At 45.9% G+C, this 15208-nt stretch overlaps 1 protein-coding gene across 1 annotated transcript in view; it reads right to left on the reverse strand.

Moving 5' to 3' along the window:
• The window catches only part of LOC308605735 (uncharacterized protein), a gene marked incomplete at its 5' end in the record, with an annotated part of 67358 nt that extends 66656 nt beyond the window's left edge, over positions 1-702 (reverse strand). The window contains one exon of the mRNA XM_081216016.1: positions 638-702. Within this exon, the coding sequence (XP_081072142.1) occupies positions 638-702 (65 nt within the window). The remainder of the gene's footprint in view (positions 1-637) is intronic.
• Between the last annotated feature and the right edge of the window lie 14506 nt (positions 703-15208).

Here is a 15208-nt window from a genome sequence, read left to right on the forward strand (position 1 = left end):
TTGCTAAGATTGAGCCACTGGGCTACACCTTGGGTATTCATTTACCTGGATGCCATTTTTCCAGTCTTCACCAAGAAGAGACCTCCAGGAACTCCCATCTAGAGACCTTTAGTTATTCCCACCTTGCAGTGTAGAAAACTAAATTGGCTCAGAGAGGGGAAGCGTTTTGCCCAAGGTCACACAACTGGGAAGTGGGACCTGATCTGAGCTGGGTGGCACTGATGTCTGTTATAGCTGCCAACCCTGGGGGACTCGGAACTAGGGAACTGACTGGGGTTCAAAGGTAGCAGACCTGAGGCATTGCGGGGGGGTGACTGTCCAAGTTTATTCATTCATACAGGAAGTATTGTTTATGGGTATCTAGTGTGTGCCAGGAATATAGCAGTGACCAAGAACACCCTGGTTCCTGCCCCATCGCTACCCCCCACCCCCATTCCGCAGCTCACAGTCGATTAGGGGACACAGACAATGAGCAAGTAAGCAAATCAGTTTCCCCTGCCCTCTGTAGCAGGTTCCAGGCTTCTTAGGTGCATTATGGTATCTACCCCCCCAACCCCCCCAACACACACCCCAGAACAGTGCTTGGCACTTAATAAGGGCTCAAGAAAGATCTGCTGAGCAATGAGATAACACCCACCTTTCCACAGGCATACCTGACCTCTTAGGAGATGGTCTTGAGGCCAGGCGGCCTGGAATGGGCATGGGTGTGAAAGAAGCCCCCAATCTAGCCATGGCTGGCAAAGGCCTGGGAGGTCAAATGTCCAAGGCCAGAGGAGGGGTCTATATGGGCCCAAATGGGAAGAGACCTGCTATTCTTTAGGGGGTGACACACCCCTGCCCTTTGAAAATCAGATGTAAGTTGTAAGTTCCAGGTTCAGAATCGGGTTGGCAGTGAGACCCAGATAGGTTCAGCAACTTGCCCCAGAGATACCCAGCCAGGGGAGGGACTAATCCCAAATGTTCTGTTACGAGTCACCACATGAACCTGGGGCAAGTCACTTCTCCAGCTCCTCCGTTTTCTCATCTGTAAAATGGGACCGTATAGTCAGACACCAAAACCCATCGCCCCCCAACATTTTATTCTGAACATTTTCAAATACGGAAAAGTGGAAGAAATAGGATAAATACCCACCACCTAGATTCAACCATCAGCATCCTACTCTACTAGCTTAATCACACATCTGTGCATCTATCCATCCATCAAATCCATCTCAGTTTTTGATGCATTGCAGCCATCTGTTTATCTCCCCCGAACACATCATTAAGCTGGTAATCCTAACTAACTCTTCGCTTTGATAAACACTCTGACAACTGTTAATACCAACCCCTGGGCCAGCCGCTGACTCTCATTTAAACCTCAATTCTAACTTTTTTGTGTGGAGAAACCGGTACGGGGAGGGTAAGAAACCGGATCAATGTCACACAGCCGGGGAGTCAAACCCAGCTCTGTTTGTCCCGAGTCCAGACGTTATGAAGGCCATGGAAAGGATGAAATGGGACGAGGCACATAGAAGCTCTTATGGGACAGGGACAGAGCAGCATCCAGATGTGAGAAATTAGGACGGGAGAAGATGCACCCACCTTTTCTCATCTACCAAATACGCTACACCTCTGTGCTCAGCTGGGCTCTGGACACAGGGTCCTTGCCTGCCAATATGGAACTTAATCCCATATAGGTCATGATATTTTCTCTCTCCTAACATAGGTCTGGGCAGGAGACAGACACCTCACAAATATTTGCTGAATGAGCTTGGATTTCTGGACCCCTCATCTCAACGTTTAATGGACTGTTTTAATTATAACCGTGCAGCTGAAAAGGAACAGCAGGAAACCCATTTGCTGTGGAAAGTCCAGGACACTGGAGAATTAACCTGCCCTCTCCCAGGGGCTGTGATGCCTTGTTCCACTTTTAGCCCACCAACTCCAAGTCCCCCTGGTCCTCCCAACCCTCCAGCCCAGAAACCTCCCCTCTCCCACCCCCAGTACCGGCGCATTTTCTAACCCCTCCAATTTCTAGTCCCCTCCAATTTCTAGTCCTTCCCCACCCCACCCTCAGCTCTCCCAACCAGATCCTAATACCCTTTATCTCTGACTCCTACACCTCCTACCCGTCCAACAGCCCAGTTCCTACCCTGACCAGAGCCTGGCCTGATTCCCGGTTCTCTACAGAGGCGTGGTTTTCCTTTTGCTCCCTCCCTCCCTCCCTCCCTCCCTTTCTTTCTTAACAAGTCGTTTGTGCCTCTGAAAGTCAAAAGAACGGCCTTCGCGGCTCCTCCCTCGCACCCGCAACTGCAAAGTCTAAAACTTGGCCAACTCAAGTTCTGTTTCTTGATCTGGCAAGATGTTTCCACGGGTGTTTTTCGTTTTCAGTTGAGCAGCACGCTTAGGATCCGTGCACTTTTCTGGAGGCATGTAACACTTCAATAACAAGAAGGAACAAAGCAAGAAAAAGCCTGGCCCAAAACACCCCTGCTGGTCCCTCCACTTCTCGTTCAATCCGACTTCAGGGGAAAGTTTTCATCAAAGACCTCTCCAGGATCCGAATTCTAGCCGCCAGGAGGGGAAAAATAGGAGGACTAGGAGAGCACTGCCTCCGGAGCGACCTGCGCCCTCTGACCGCGCCCTTTAAATATGGCTCGTACAGCGGGACAGTGCTACTCCAACACGCAGCTACGCTGGCTCGCCTGGAGCGCCAAGACCACGAGCGGCGGCAAATCAGGCAGCTACAAGCCCACCCCGACCTTGGGTCCTCAGAGCGGCAAGTGCGGGGGGCGGGGCCTAGTCGCCCGTTGGCCCACGCCGGGGGGCGGGGCCACATCTCCGTCCCGCCCCCATCCCCCGCCTAGTTAAATAGGCTTCGCGCCGCCCCGGGGAATTATTCATGGGCTTGTTTACACGCTGCCATTGGCTGGATTTGAATCGGCCCGACTGCGGGCCGGCCGCGGGGCGGGGCGCCAGAGGGCCCCGGCCTGCGCCTGACAGCTTCAGCTAGGCAGCCCACATAAGACGCGCCGCCCAAGCACTGGAACCCTGGAGATGGGCATACTCTAAGTGGAGGCTGGCAGTGGGGGCGGGCAGGTTGAGGCTTCCGCAGGTTTCTTGATAAATGCTAACCAAGGGGGTAGGGAACATTGTTTCTGTTTGCATAAAAAAGTGGTAAGGATAAACAAGCCCGAAAACAACCTAGCTGTCCATGGATAGGGGACTCATTAAATAAGCTGTGGTCTGGCCCACAGGGGGACATGAACTAACCGTAAAATGAGGAAGTAATACATGAACCGACGCGGAATAAGCTATGAATTCAGTTAAGGGGGAAAGGCAATGAAGGAAGAAGAGTGTATAATAATTTAAGGGGGAGGTGAGAAAATCTAAGCTGCTGCTTGCTAAATGCACAGAATATCTTCGAAAGCAGAAACAAACTGGTAACTGCAGCGTCTGTGGGGAGGGAGACCGGGGTGCGTGGAGGGTAGATCTATTTGGACCTTTGTAAAGTTAGAAGCTTGTAAACAAATAATAAGTTCTGAGAACTCTCCCTTTTCATCCACGTACCTCGAAGCAACGGCCCCTAGGAAAATTCTTGACTTGCCTATAGAGGCCATGGAACCCCGACCTGCGCCCCCTACAACCCACAATGGTATTTGGGGAATTGAGCTGCTTCACGTACTCAGGACCAACAGAAATCCAGATTCAATGAAGAGTGGCTTTATTTATTAGTAATCACTGCAGGATTTAACATCCCAACGGAGAGGGAGGGGCCGCTTCCTGAGAGATGCTAAGTGGGGGATGAGGAGGAGAAACCAGCCAGGCCCTCTTAGGAGAGAGAAGAGAAAGTCAAAACTAGGAGAGGCCCCTTTAAGAAGGGAAGCCTGCCTCCTCCGGACAACGACGCTGGTGGAATTCACCTGCAGAAGGGAGAGTTGTCCGGGTTTTGACTTTTATTATTCCTCTCTGTTCCGGGAGATCTGGAGCAGAGAATGAGAACGACTTCCTGCAGCTGAGATTTGACCTGTTACGGATCTTACTTGTTAAGACTTCCTGTGTGTAAGTTCGCTACAGGGTTTGTGAAACATTGTTTTTAGATGGCTGGGAAAGTCACCCAGGCCTGGAGTGAAAACTTGACCGGCTACGAGATGTTCTAAGTTAACGCCTACCAGAGCGGGAGCTGCCGGCCCAGGTACATAGATAAACTCGGTGAATGCCCAGAAAGATCCTAGCAGCTTCTAACAGCCCCCCGTTTTACGCCTGTGGAAACTGAGGCACAGAGAGTTATAGAATTGCCCACATCAGGCATCACAGGGATTCGGACCCAGGCAGCCCTTCTCCAAAGTTCATACTTTTTTTTTTTTTTTTTTTGCGGTACGCGGGCCTCTCACTGTTGTGGCCTCTCCCGCCGCGGAGCACAGGCTCCGGACGCGCAGGCTCAGCTGCCATGGCTCACGGGCCTAACCGCTCCGAGGCATGTGGGATCTTCCGAGACCGGGGCACGAACCCGTGTCCCCTGCATCGGGCAGGCAGACTCTCAACCACTGCGCCACCAGGGAAGCCCCAAAGTTCATACTTTTAACCACCAGATGACACTTGCCCCTAAAAACTTTTTTGTCTTTTGATGCATTGTTTTAAAAGCTATAAGAAGCTTAATGCAGATTTTTTTTGAATCTTTGAATTTTATTTATTTTTTTATACAGCAGGTTCTTATTAGTTATCTATTTTATATATAGTAGTGTGTATATGTTAATCCCAGACTACTAATTTATCCCTACCCCCCTCCCCTTTCTCCTTTGGTAACCATAAGTTTGTTTTCTATGTCCGTGAATCTCTTTCTGTTTTGTAAATAAGTTCATTTGTATTTCTTTTTTTCTTTTTAGATTCCACATATAAGCGATATCATATGATATTTGTCTTTGTCTGACTTACTTCACTTAGTATGATAATCTCCTTGTCCATTCATGTTGCTGCAAAAGGCATTATTTCATTCTTTTTTATGGCTGAGTAATATTCTTGTGGGGTTTTTTTTTAATAAAAGAATTTCTGATGGTGTTTCCTAAAATTCTGTATCAGGGCAAGCTTTTAAATTTTATTTTATTTTTTCACCCTCCAGCTTTTTAATTTTTTTAAGTACCTTTCACGAGGAAATGTTCTGCCCTCAGCCCTCCTACTCCTCTCACCATTAAATAATTCCCTGATCGTTACTAGGTAATCATCCGGCACACTTCTAAGCTCATTGAATTGTTACAACAACCAAGAAGTCGAAATAGTTAGCGGTCTCATTTCACAGATGAAAAAACCGAGGCTCAGAGAAGTTAAATAACTGGCCCAAGGTCCCACATCTCTCTCCAGAAAAAGAAGAGGAAGACCAAGAATGGGTAGGTCATGGTGGGAGAGAGAGGAAGGCCTCCAGAGTTGCTGAGAGACAGGAAAAAATGGGAATTAAGATAAGCCAGTGGATAAACAACAAGGTCCTACTGTATAGCCGAAGGAACTATATTCAATATTGTGTAATAAGCCATAACGGAAACAAGTATGAAAAAGAGTATATATATATAGATATATATACAGATATATATATATATAGATATATATATATGAATCACTTTATCACTTTGCTGTACAGCAGAAATTAATACAACATTGTAAATCAACTATTCTTCAATAAAATAAATTTAAAAAAATTTTTTTAAAAAGGGAAGCCAGTGGACTGGTGAATATGGGGAAAATGGCTTTAGCAAGGTGGTAGGAGCTGAGGTCAGTTTGCAAAAGGTAGTGAGAAAATGACCAAGAAGCACATAAAAAGATGTTCAAGGTTATTAGTTATTCGGGAAATGCAAGTCAAAACCATGAGATGCCACTTCGCCCTTGCTAGAATGGCCATAATCCAAAAAAGGGACAATACCAAGTGTTAGGAAGGATGTGGGGAAATCAGAATCCTCACACACTGCTGGTCGGTAAAGGGGCCACCAATATGGACAACAGTTTGCTGTTTCCTCCATAAGTTGCACCTGGAATTACTACATGGCCACACCTATGTGTATACCCAGAATAGTTGAAAACAGGTGTTCAAACAATAACTTGTACATGAATGTTCCCAGCAGCATTATTCACAATAGCCAGAAGGTGGAAACAACCCAGATGTCCACCAGCAGATGAATGAATCAACAAAATGTGGTCTATCCACACAATGGAATATTATTCAGCCACAAAAAGGAACGGATCCATGCTATGACATGGAACCTCGAAAACATGATGCTAAGTGTAAGAAACTAGATCCAAAAGGCCACATATTGGGTGAGTCCATTATATGAACTGTCCAGAAGAGGCAAATCCATAGAGACAGAAAGCAGAGGTGGCCAGGGCCTGGGGGGAGGGGGGAGTGGCTAGTAACTGCTAGATGGGCATAGGGTTTCCTTTGGGGGTGATGGGAAATTTCGAGAATTAGATAGTGGTGATGGTGGTACAACACTGTGAATGTGCTTAATGCCACTGAATTGTACATTTTAAATGGTGACAACAGTCAATTTCAGGACACAAAAATTGTTTTTAAATTTTAAATGGTGAGAAAGCAGTGGTGTTAAGCACACGATTTTAAAAATAATACACATGGCAGTGTATACGAGGAGAGGATCCAAATACAGCTAGGGAGGGACTGGTGGAGGAAAATAATGGAGGGGGATCTGGGGACATGGCAGTGGAGAGGGGTCCAGTCAATGTACCTGCTCTGGAGTGGTTCCTGAGAGCCTAGGGCAGAACTTGTGGAGATCTCACAAGTCTCTGGAGGATACAGACCCACCCCCAGATTAGACAGGGCTGTGATGGGGGAAGGTGGGGGATTGTGGAAGCCCAGAGCAGGCACCTGACCCAGCCTGCAGTTCAGGAAGGCTTCCTGGAGGAGGAGAAGGGTAAAGAGGAGTCTGATAGGAAAGGTCAGACAGGGAGGAATGTGGATTTTCTGGGTGCAAAGTAGAAAGGGGGCCTGGAATTTGTAAAGCACAGATCAACCTTGACACTCCCCTGATTGAAACCCTCCTAAGGCTCCCTAGTGCCCTTGGGGGTAGTCCACAGTCCGGAACAGCTTGGCCTCAGTTTATTCAGCACACCCTGTGTGAGCACCTGCTCCATGCCCCGCCCTGCGTGGGCAGTGCTAGGGAAACAGCGGGGAAGAGCCAGGCCCAGCCCTGCCTTCATGGGACTCACACCCCAGTGCGGGAGACAGACATAAAACAAATCATTTCGCGGTGTGACAGATATTAGCCTGACGGCTGCTATGGGAGGTCAGGTGGAGTTAACTCAGCCCACCGGGGTTTCCCCACTTCTATTATTCCTAAAGGTCTATTTCACAACTTTTGCCGAGTACTGCCTCTATTGTCTGTACCTTGAAAATGTGTTCTCTCATAAACAACAAGGTCCTCCTGTATAGCACAGGGAACTATATTCAGTATCCTGTGATAAACCATAATGGAAAAGAATATGAAAAAATATATATGTATCACCAAATCACTTTGCTGTACAGTAGAAATCAACACAACATTGTAAATCAACTATACTTCAATAAAATAAAATAAAACTTGTTCGTTCAACCAACTTCTTTTCTTCCTTTGATGGGTTCCCCTGGGGCTACCTTAGGCTGATCCCAGGGAACAATAGTCATGAAGTCACAGGTGTGAAGGGCCAGTTCCTTTTTTCCCCAACGTGCTTTAAAATAAATGCATAACAATTAAAATGTCACTTGGAGGGCTTCCCTGGTGGCACAGTGGTTGAGAGACCACCTGCCGATGCAGGGGACATGGGTTCGTGCCCCGGTCTGGGAAGATCCCACATGCCACGGAGCGGCTGGGCCCATGAGCCATGGCCGCTGAGCCTGCACGTCCGGAGCCTGTGCTCCGCAACGGGAGAGGCCACAACAGTGAGAGGCCCGTGTACAGGAAAAAAAAAAAAAGTCACCTGGAAATCATCCCAAATGCTACTTTGGGAACCCGGTGACTTAGACTCTGGAGATTAAGGGACAACAGCGTGAAGGAAGTCAGTTGTAAGCTAAGACTTGCAAGATAAATAGAGTTAGTCAGACAAGGTTGGAGGGGAAGGGCAGGTGCAAAGTCCCAGAGGTGGCAGCGGCAGGGAAAGAAGGCAGGTTGGGCTGCTGGAGTCTTGAGAGCTTGGCTGAGAGAGGCTTAGGGACTGGGTGACCTTACACCGGGGATTTGGGGTTTGATCCCAAAAGCCATACACAGTCATTGAAGGGTTTGTTGTCACTGTCGTTATTACTTTTAACTGCTATGCAATTCACATACCATAAAACTTATTCATGTAAAGTGGACCATTCCATGGTTTATTGTATATTCACAAGGCTGTGCAACCATCACCACTATCTAGTTCCAGAACATTTTCATCACCCCAAGAAGAAATCCTGTACCATTAGCAGTCCTTCCTATGTCCCCCTCCCCACCAACCCTAGGCAACCACGAATCTGCTTTCTATCTCTATGAATTTGTCTATTCCAGACGTTTCATATAAATGGAATCCTACAATATATGGCCTCTGTGTCTGGCTTCTTTCACTTAGCATGATGTTTTCTTTTTGGCCACCCCTCATGGCCTGTGAGATCTTAGTTCCCCAACCAGGGATTGATCCCAGGCCCTTGGCAGTGAAAGCGCAGAGTCCTAACTATTGGACTGCCAGGGAATTCCCAGCACAATGTTTTCAAAGTTCACCCATGCTGTAGCATGAATCAGAACTTCATTCCTTTTTATGGCTGAATAATATTCCCCTGTTGGGTCTCCCAAGGCAATAGAGATAAAAGCAAAAATAAACAAATGGAACCTAATCAAACTTATGAGCTTTTGCACAGCAAAGGAAACCATAAACAAAACAAAAAGACAACCTATGGATTGGGAGAAAATATTTGTAAATGATGCAACTGACAAGGGCTTAATTTCCAAAATATACAAATAGCTCATACAACCTGATAACAAAAAAACAAACAACCCAATCAAAAAATGGACAGAAGGCCTAAATAGACATTTCTCCAAAGAAGACATACATATGGTCAATAGGCACATGAAATGATGCTCAACATTGCTCATTATTAGTGAAATACAAATCAAAACTACAGTGAGGTAGAGGACTTTCGTGGCAGTCCATTGGTTAAGACTCCACACTTCCAATGCAGGGGGCGTAGGTTCGACCCCTGGTTGGGGAACTAAGATCCCACATGCCACATGGTGCAGCCAAAAACAACAACAACAACAACAACTACGATGAGGTATCACTTCACACTGGTCAGAATGGCCGACATTAAAAAGTCTACAAATAATAAGTGCTGGAGAGGGTGTGGAGAAAAGGGAATCCTTCTACACTCTTGGTGGAAATGTAAATTGGGACAAGCACTATGGAGAACAGTATGGCAGTTCCATAAAAAACTAAAAATAGAGCTACCATATGATCCAGCAATCCCACTCCTGGGCATATATCCAGAGAAAACTGTAATTCAAAAAGATACATACACCCCAGTGTTCATTGCAGTGCTGTTTACAATAGCCAGGACATGGAAGCAACCTAAATGTTCATTGACAGAGGAATGAATAAAGAAGATGTGGTACATATATACAATGGAATATTACTCAGCCATAAAAAAGAATGAAATAATGCCATTTGCAGCAACGTGGATGGACCTAGAGATTGTCATACTGAGTGAAGTAAGTCAGACAGAGAAGGACAAATATCGTATGATATTGCTTATACGTGGAATCTAAAAAAATGGTACAAATGAACTTATTCACAAAACACAAATAGGGTCGCAGATGTAGAAAACAATCTTATGGTTACAAGGGGGGAGGTATAAAACGGGAGATTGGGATTGATATATACACACTACTATATATAAAATAGATAACTAATAAAGGCCTACTGTATAGCACAGGGAACTCTACTCAATACTCTGTAATGACCTATATGGGAAAAGAATCTTAAAAAGAGTGGCATATGTATATGTATAACTGGTTCACTTTGCTGTACAGCAGAAAGTAACATAACATTGTAAATCAACTATACGGCAATAAAAAATTTTTAAACATAAAATAGATAAACAACAAGGTCCTACTGTATAGCACAGGGAACTATATTCAATATCTTGTAATAACCTATGATGGAAAAGGATATATATAAAACTGAATCACTTTGCTGTGCACCTGGAACTGACACAACATTATAAATCAACTATACTTCAATAAAACAACATTTCTACTGTTGGGATACACCACATTTGGTTTATCCAGTCATCAGTTGATAGACATTTGGGTTGTTTCTGCTTTTTGGTTGCTGTGAATAATGCTGCTTTGAACCTTCGGGTACAAGTGTCTGTGTGGACATAGATTTTCCTTTCTCATGGGTACCTACTGAGGAGCAGAATGAAGAGTGTGTTTTTGCTGATTTGTTTTTCACCTGAAATAAGATCAAACTACAGAACTCTTTGACAGTTTACTCTTCTCAAACAAGAAGAGTAAAAAGAACCCCATCCTCCTAGGTTCATCAGTCAACAATACTTAACCACATGTGTTTTATCTCACTCTTTTCGGAACATTTGAGAGGCAGTGGCAGACATCCTGTCCCTTGATCCCTATAAATACTTCAGCATGGAGCTACAGAACAAAGACATTCTCTTCAAAAACCCCAGGACAGTTATCAAAATCAGGAACTGTAACACTGATACAGTAATACTGTTGTTTAATCCACAAATTCAAATCTCTCGCTTCCCTTCAGTAATGTCCTTTATAGCCATGTTTTCGCCAGTATAGGATCCAATCTTGGATCATGCATTGGACTGAGTCATGTTGCTGCAAAATCTTAGGAAGGGGGAGACTTGATTAGCTTGACCCCTTCTTTGCCTCCCTTTGGCGGACTGGGGAGCAGAGACTGGGGGGTCAGAGGGGAAGCGGGGAGACAAGGGAGAAGCCGGTGCTCACAGTCAGAAAGAGAAACTTAGGAATCAGATGGATCTCAGTTCAAATCGTGGCCCAGTTATTCAGTAACCGTGACCTTGGGCAACCGTGACCTTGAGGCTCTCTGCGCCTCAGTTGTCTCATCGGGAAAATGGAACTGACCCCTAGGCTCACTGGGAGGACCAGTGACATACTGAGCACAGACCTAGTACATAGGACGGAATTAATCCCCCCACCCCCATCCTATCATCGCCATTTAGCCCTGTCAATTTCCAGGACCAGAAGAGTCCCAAGTGCTTCAGATCTTCAGATGAGGTTGCTTTTCGGATCCTTACAGCAAACAACCTTATAAGCAGATACTATTATCATCACTAATCTGTAGAAGTGAGGTGTCTTATAGAAGAGGTATTTTAGTCTGTTCAGGCTGCTGGAACACAGTACCATAGACTGGGTGGCTTGTAAACAACAGAAATTTATTTCTTACTGTTCTAGAGGCTGGGAAGTCCAAGATCAAGGTGCTTCCTGGTTCACAGACAGCCATCTTCTTGCACGTCCTCGCGTGGCAGAAAGGGTGAGGGAGCTCTCTGGGGTCTCTTTTCTAAGGGAACTAATCTCATACATGAGAATGCCACCCTCATGACCTAATCACCTCCTAAAGGCCCCATCTACAAATACCATCACATTGGGGATTAGGTTTCAACATATAGAGTTTGAGGGCTGGGGGGGAAATAAACATTCAGTCTTCAGCAGGAGGAAACTGAAGCACAGAGAGGCAAAGTCAGGTCCCTGAGGTCACCCAGCAGATCAACAGCAGAACCAGGATTAAGAACCAGACACCGGGCTTCCCTGGTGGTGCAGTGGTTGCGAGTCCGCCTGCCGTTGCAGGGGACACGGGTTCGTGCCCGGGTCCGGGAAGATCCCACGTGCCGCAGAGCGGCTGGGCCCTTGAGCCATGGCCGCTGAGCCTGCGCATCCGGAGCCTGTGCTCCGCAACGGGAGAGGCCGCAACAGTGATGTTAGTCTAGGGCAAGAGATAATGGTGGGGCCTGGACCGGGATGGAAACGTGGGGATGGAAACAAGAGGACTGACCCACAGGGAGGTAGAAGGGTGACTAACTTGGGGCTGTGGGGGTGGGGGGATCTGAGAAAGTGGGAGGAGTCCAGTTTGAACCCCTCCCTCATGAGCATTCAAGAACAAACACCTCCCACAGGAGATGGAAGAAATAAACGAAAGGCAGGGAAGCTGGAATCGGCCTTATCCTGAAGTAGGAGGGGGATTCATCAGCCTCCAATGATGGGTGGAGGTGGGGTTGGGGGCTTGGAGAGTAAGGAATGGGATAGAGCTGCCCCAAAAGAGACCTAAGGGACTCACAGAAAGAAGTGAAGGTTAAAGTCAGATAACAGGACTGTGGGGCAGATGAGGCAACTGTGGACAATGGGAATCAGACTTTCATTGGCTCATGGGAGAAGCAGAAATAAGAAGGACCACTCTTCCCTGCCTTGAGGCTGCCCTTCTCCACCCCTCCCTTTATCCGGGCGCTTTGCGGTGTGCTTTCGCAGCTCCTCCCATCAAGACATGGAGTCTCTTGGGACTCCCCTTGTGGTCCAGTGGGCAGGACTTCGCGCTCCCAATGCAGGGAGCCCAGGTCCGATCCCTGATGGGGGATCTAGATCCCAAATGCATGCCGCAACTAAAGATCCCGCATGCTGCAGCGAAGATCCTGCATGCCGCAATTAAGACCCAGCAGGGCCAAAATAAATAAATAAATATTTTTTAAAATTTAAAACAAGAGAGATGGAGTCTCTTTTCCCATCCCCTGAACTGAAATTTACAACTTGCTTTAGCCGGTAGAATACAGCAGGAGTGCACAAATTCCAAGGCTAAGCCTTAAGAGGCTCAGAGTATTTCTCTTCTCTCTCTTCTTCTCCACCTTTGCCATGAGAACATGCCTGGGCTAGCTTGCTGGAGGGATGTGGGGGAGAGGTAAAGAAGAACTGAGTCATCCCAGCTGAAGTAATTCGAAACCAGCCAGCCTCTAGTTAACCTGCCAGAGGATGATGGCAGGTTCACGAGTGAAACCAGCCAAGGTCAGCCAAGCCTGGCCCAGATTAGCAGAACTGTCTAGATGACCCAAAAACACGTGAGAGAAAAAGAAAAAGTTGTTGTGTTAAGCTACTAAATTTCAAGATGGTTTCTTACACAGCTGTAGCTAACTGATACAAAAGAGAGGCTAAGCACTAGGATGAACGTGTGGGCATCCCCAACACCCAGTATTTTAGTATTTATTGAATGACAAAAGAAATCCAAAATTATCTCTCACCTTTCCCTCAACAACTTCCTCTTGAAACTCTTATTCTGATATTCAGCTTGTAGCTTGCTGCTAATAATACAAAATATGTCCCTTCCAGGGATGCTGAATTAACATTTCAAGAGAGAATGGCAGGGACAAAGAACAACAGCTTTGAAACTTGGACCATGTTTTGGTGAGAGCTATTATTATCATTGCAATCAAGGGACAATGGTCTTGATTTCAGAGCAGTTGATGATCTTGCTGAATCTCAGGAAATAAGGTGAGAGGTACTAGTGGAAGGGAGAGAAGCACAGTTCCTCCTCAGCCACCCACGTCACCTGCGCAAAGATGGCTTTGGCCAAATTGCCTTTGTTACACCCTTTCCTCTTTTCTGGACCCCACACAGGGAAACTTCAACGACTTTGGTAAGGAAGGGACAGTATCTGTGAATCTGGAGTTTTCTGTTAGGAAAATGAATATCCTGGGTGGCCTCAGACATAGGACACACTTGAATTTTTTTCTTCATGGAAGGAGCTGCACTTTGGAATCTTGGAGCCTTGTGCCCTAAAGGACCTGGCATGACAGAGCAGGGACCCATCTGCCAGGCTGGCCCAGTGCTACTCGTGCTCAGAAAACGCATTCTGTGAAGGCTGGACGTTTCCCATCATTGAAAAAAAACCCAGCAAACGAGACAAAAGTCCCCCTTTAAAGGATTTGAAGTAGAGGGAGCTGAAATGACCTGGAACACATTTCCCAAACTCCCCACCCCCCTTCCTCTCCACACCCTGCAGCGTTAACTCATTCAATAAATTTTTACTGCAGTTTCTTCTGTTATTTGCTTTGTTTTGTTTAAGGAGAATATCTTTATTATTATAGTCTCAAAGGATTTCTTTTTTTTATTGAAGTATAGTTGATTTACAATGTTGTGTTAATTTCTGCTGTACAGCAAAGTGATTCAGTCATATATACATTCTTTTGCACATTCTTTTGTGATAAACTCTCATGGTTTATCACAGGGTATTGACTATAGCTCCCTGTGCTCTACAGTAGGGCCTTGTTGTTTATCCATCCCCTCTAAAATAGTTTGCATCTGCTAATTCCAAACTCCCAATCCTTCCATCCCCCACTCCCCCTCCCCTTTGGTGACCACAAGTCTGTTCTCTATGTCTGTGCATCTGTTTCTGTTTTGTTGATAGGTTCATTTGTGTCATATTTTAGATTCCACACATAAGTGATATCTTATGGTATTTGCCTTTCTCTGTTTGACTTCATTTGGTATGATCACTTTTAGGTCCATCCATGTTGCTGCAAATGGCATTATTTCATTCTTTTTATGGCTGAGTAGTATTCCATCGTGTATATGTATTGATACCACCTCTTCTTTATCCATTCATCTGTCGATGGACATTTAGGTTGCTTCCATGTCTTGGCTATTATAGATAGTGATGCTATGAACATTGGGGTGCATGTATCTGCTCGATTATGGTTTTCTCCAAATATATGCCCAGGAAAGAGATTGCAGGAACATATGCCAATTCTATTTTTAGTTTTCTGAGGAACCTCCATACTGTTTTCCATAGTGGCACTGCAGCTTCTTTCTTTCTTTCTTTTTGAATTTATTTATTTTACTTCTATTTTTTTGGTTGCATTGGGTCTTTGCTGCTGTGCGCAGGCTTTCTCTAGTTGCAGCGAGCAGGGGCTACTCCTCGTTGTGGTGAACAGGCTTCTCCCTGAGGTGGCTTCTCTTGTTGCAGAGCACGGGCTCTAGGCACATGGGCTTCAGTAGTTGTGGTTCACGGGTTTAGTTGCTCTGTGGCATGTGAGATCTTCCCGTACCAGGGCTTGAACCTGTGTCCCCTGCATTGTTAGGCGGATTCTTAACCACTGTGCCACCAGGGAAGTCCCATTTTACATTTTTAGAGTCATCTGGAGTCTTATATCTGCTTCTGCATTCAGCCTTTTGAGATAAGTCCTGTAGCCCCTGGAAAG

This window comes from Mesoplodon bidens (genome assembly GCF_964165515.1).
Source record: "Mesoplodon bidens genome assembly, chromosome: 18".
Taxonomy (NCBI): domain Eukaryota; kingdom Metazoa; phylum Chordata; class Mammalia; order Artiodactyla; family Ziphiidae; genus Mesoplodon; species Mesoplodon bidens.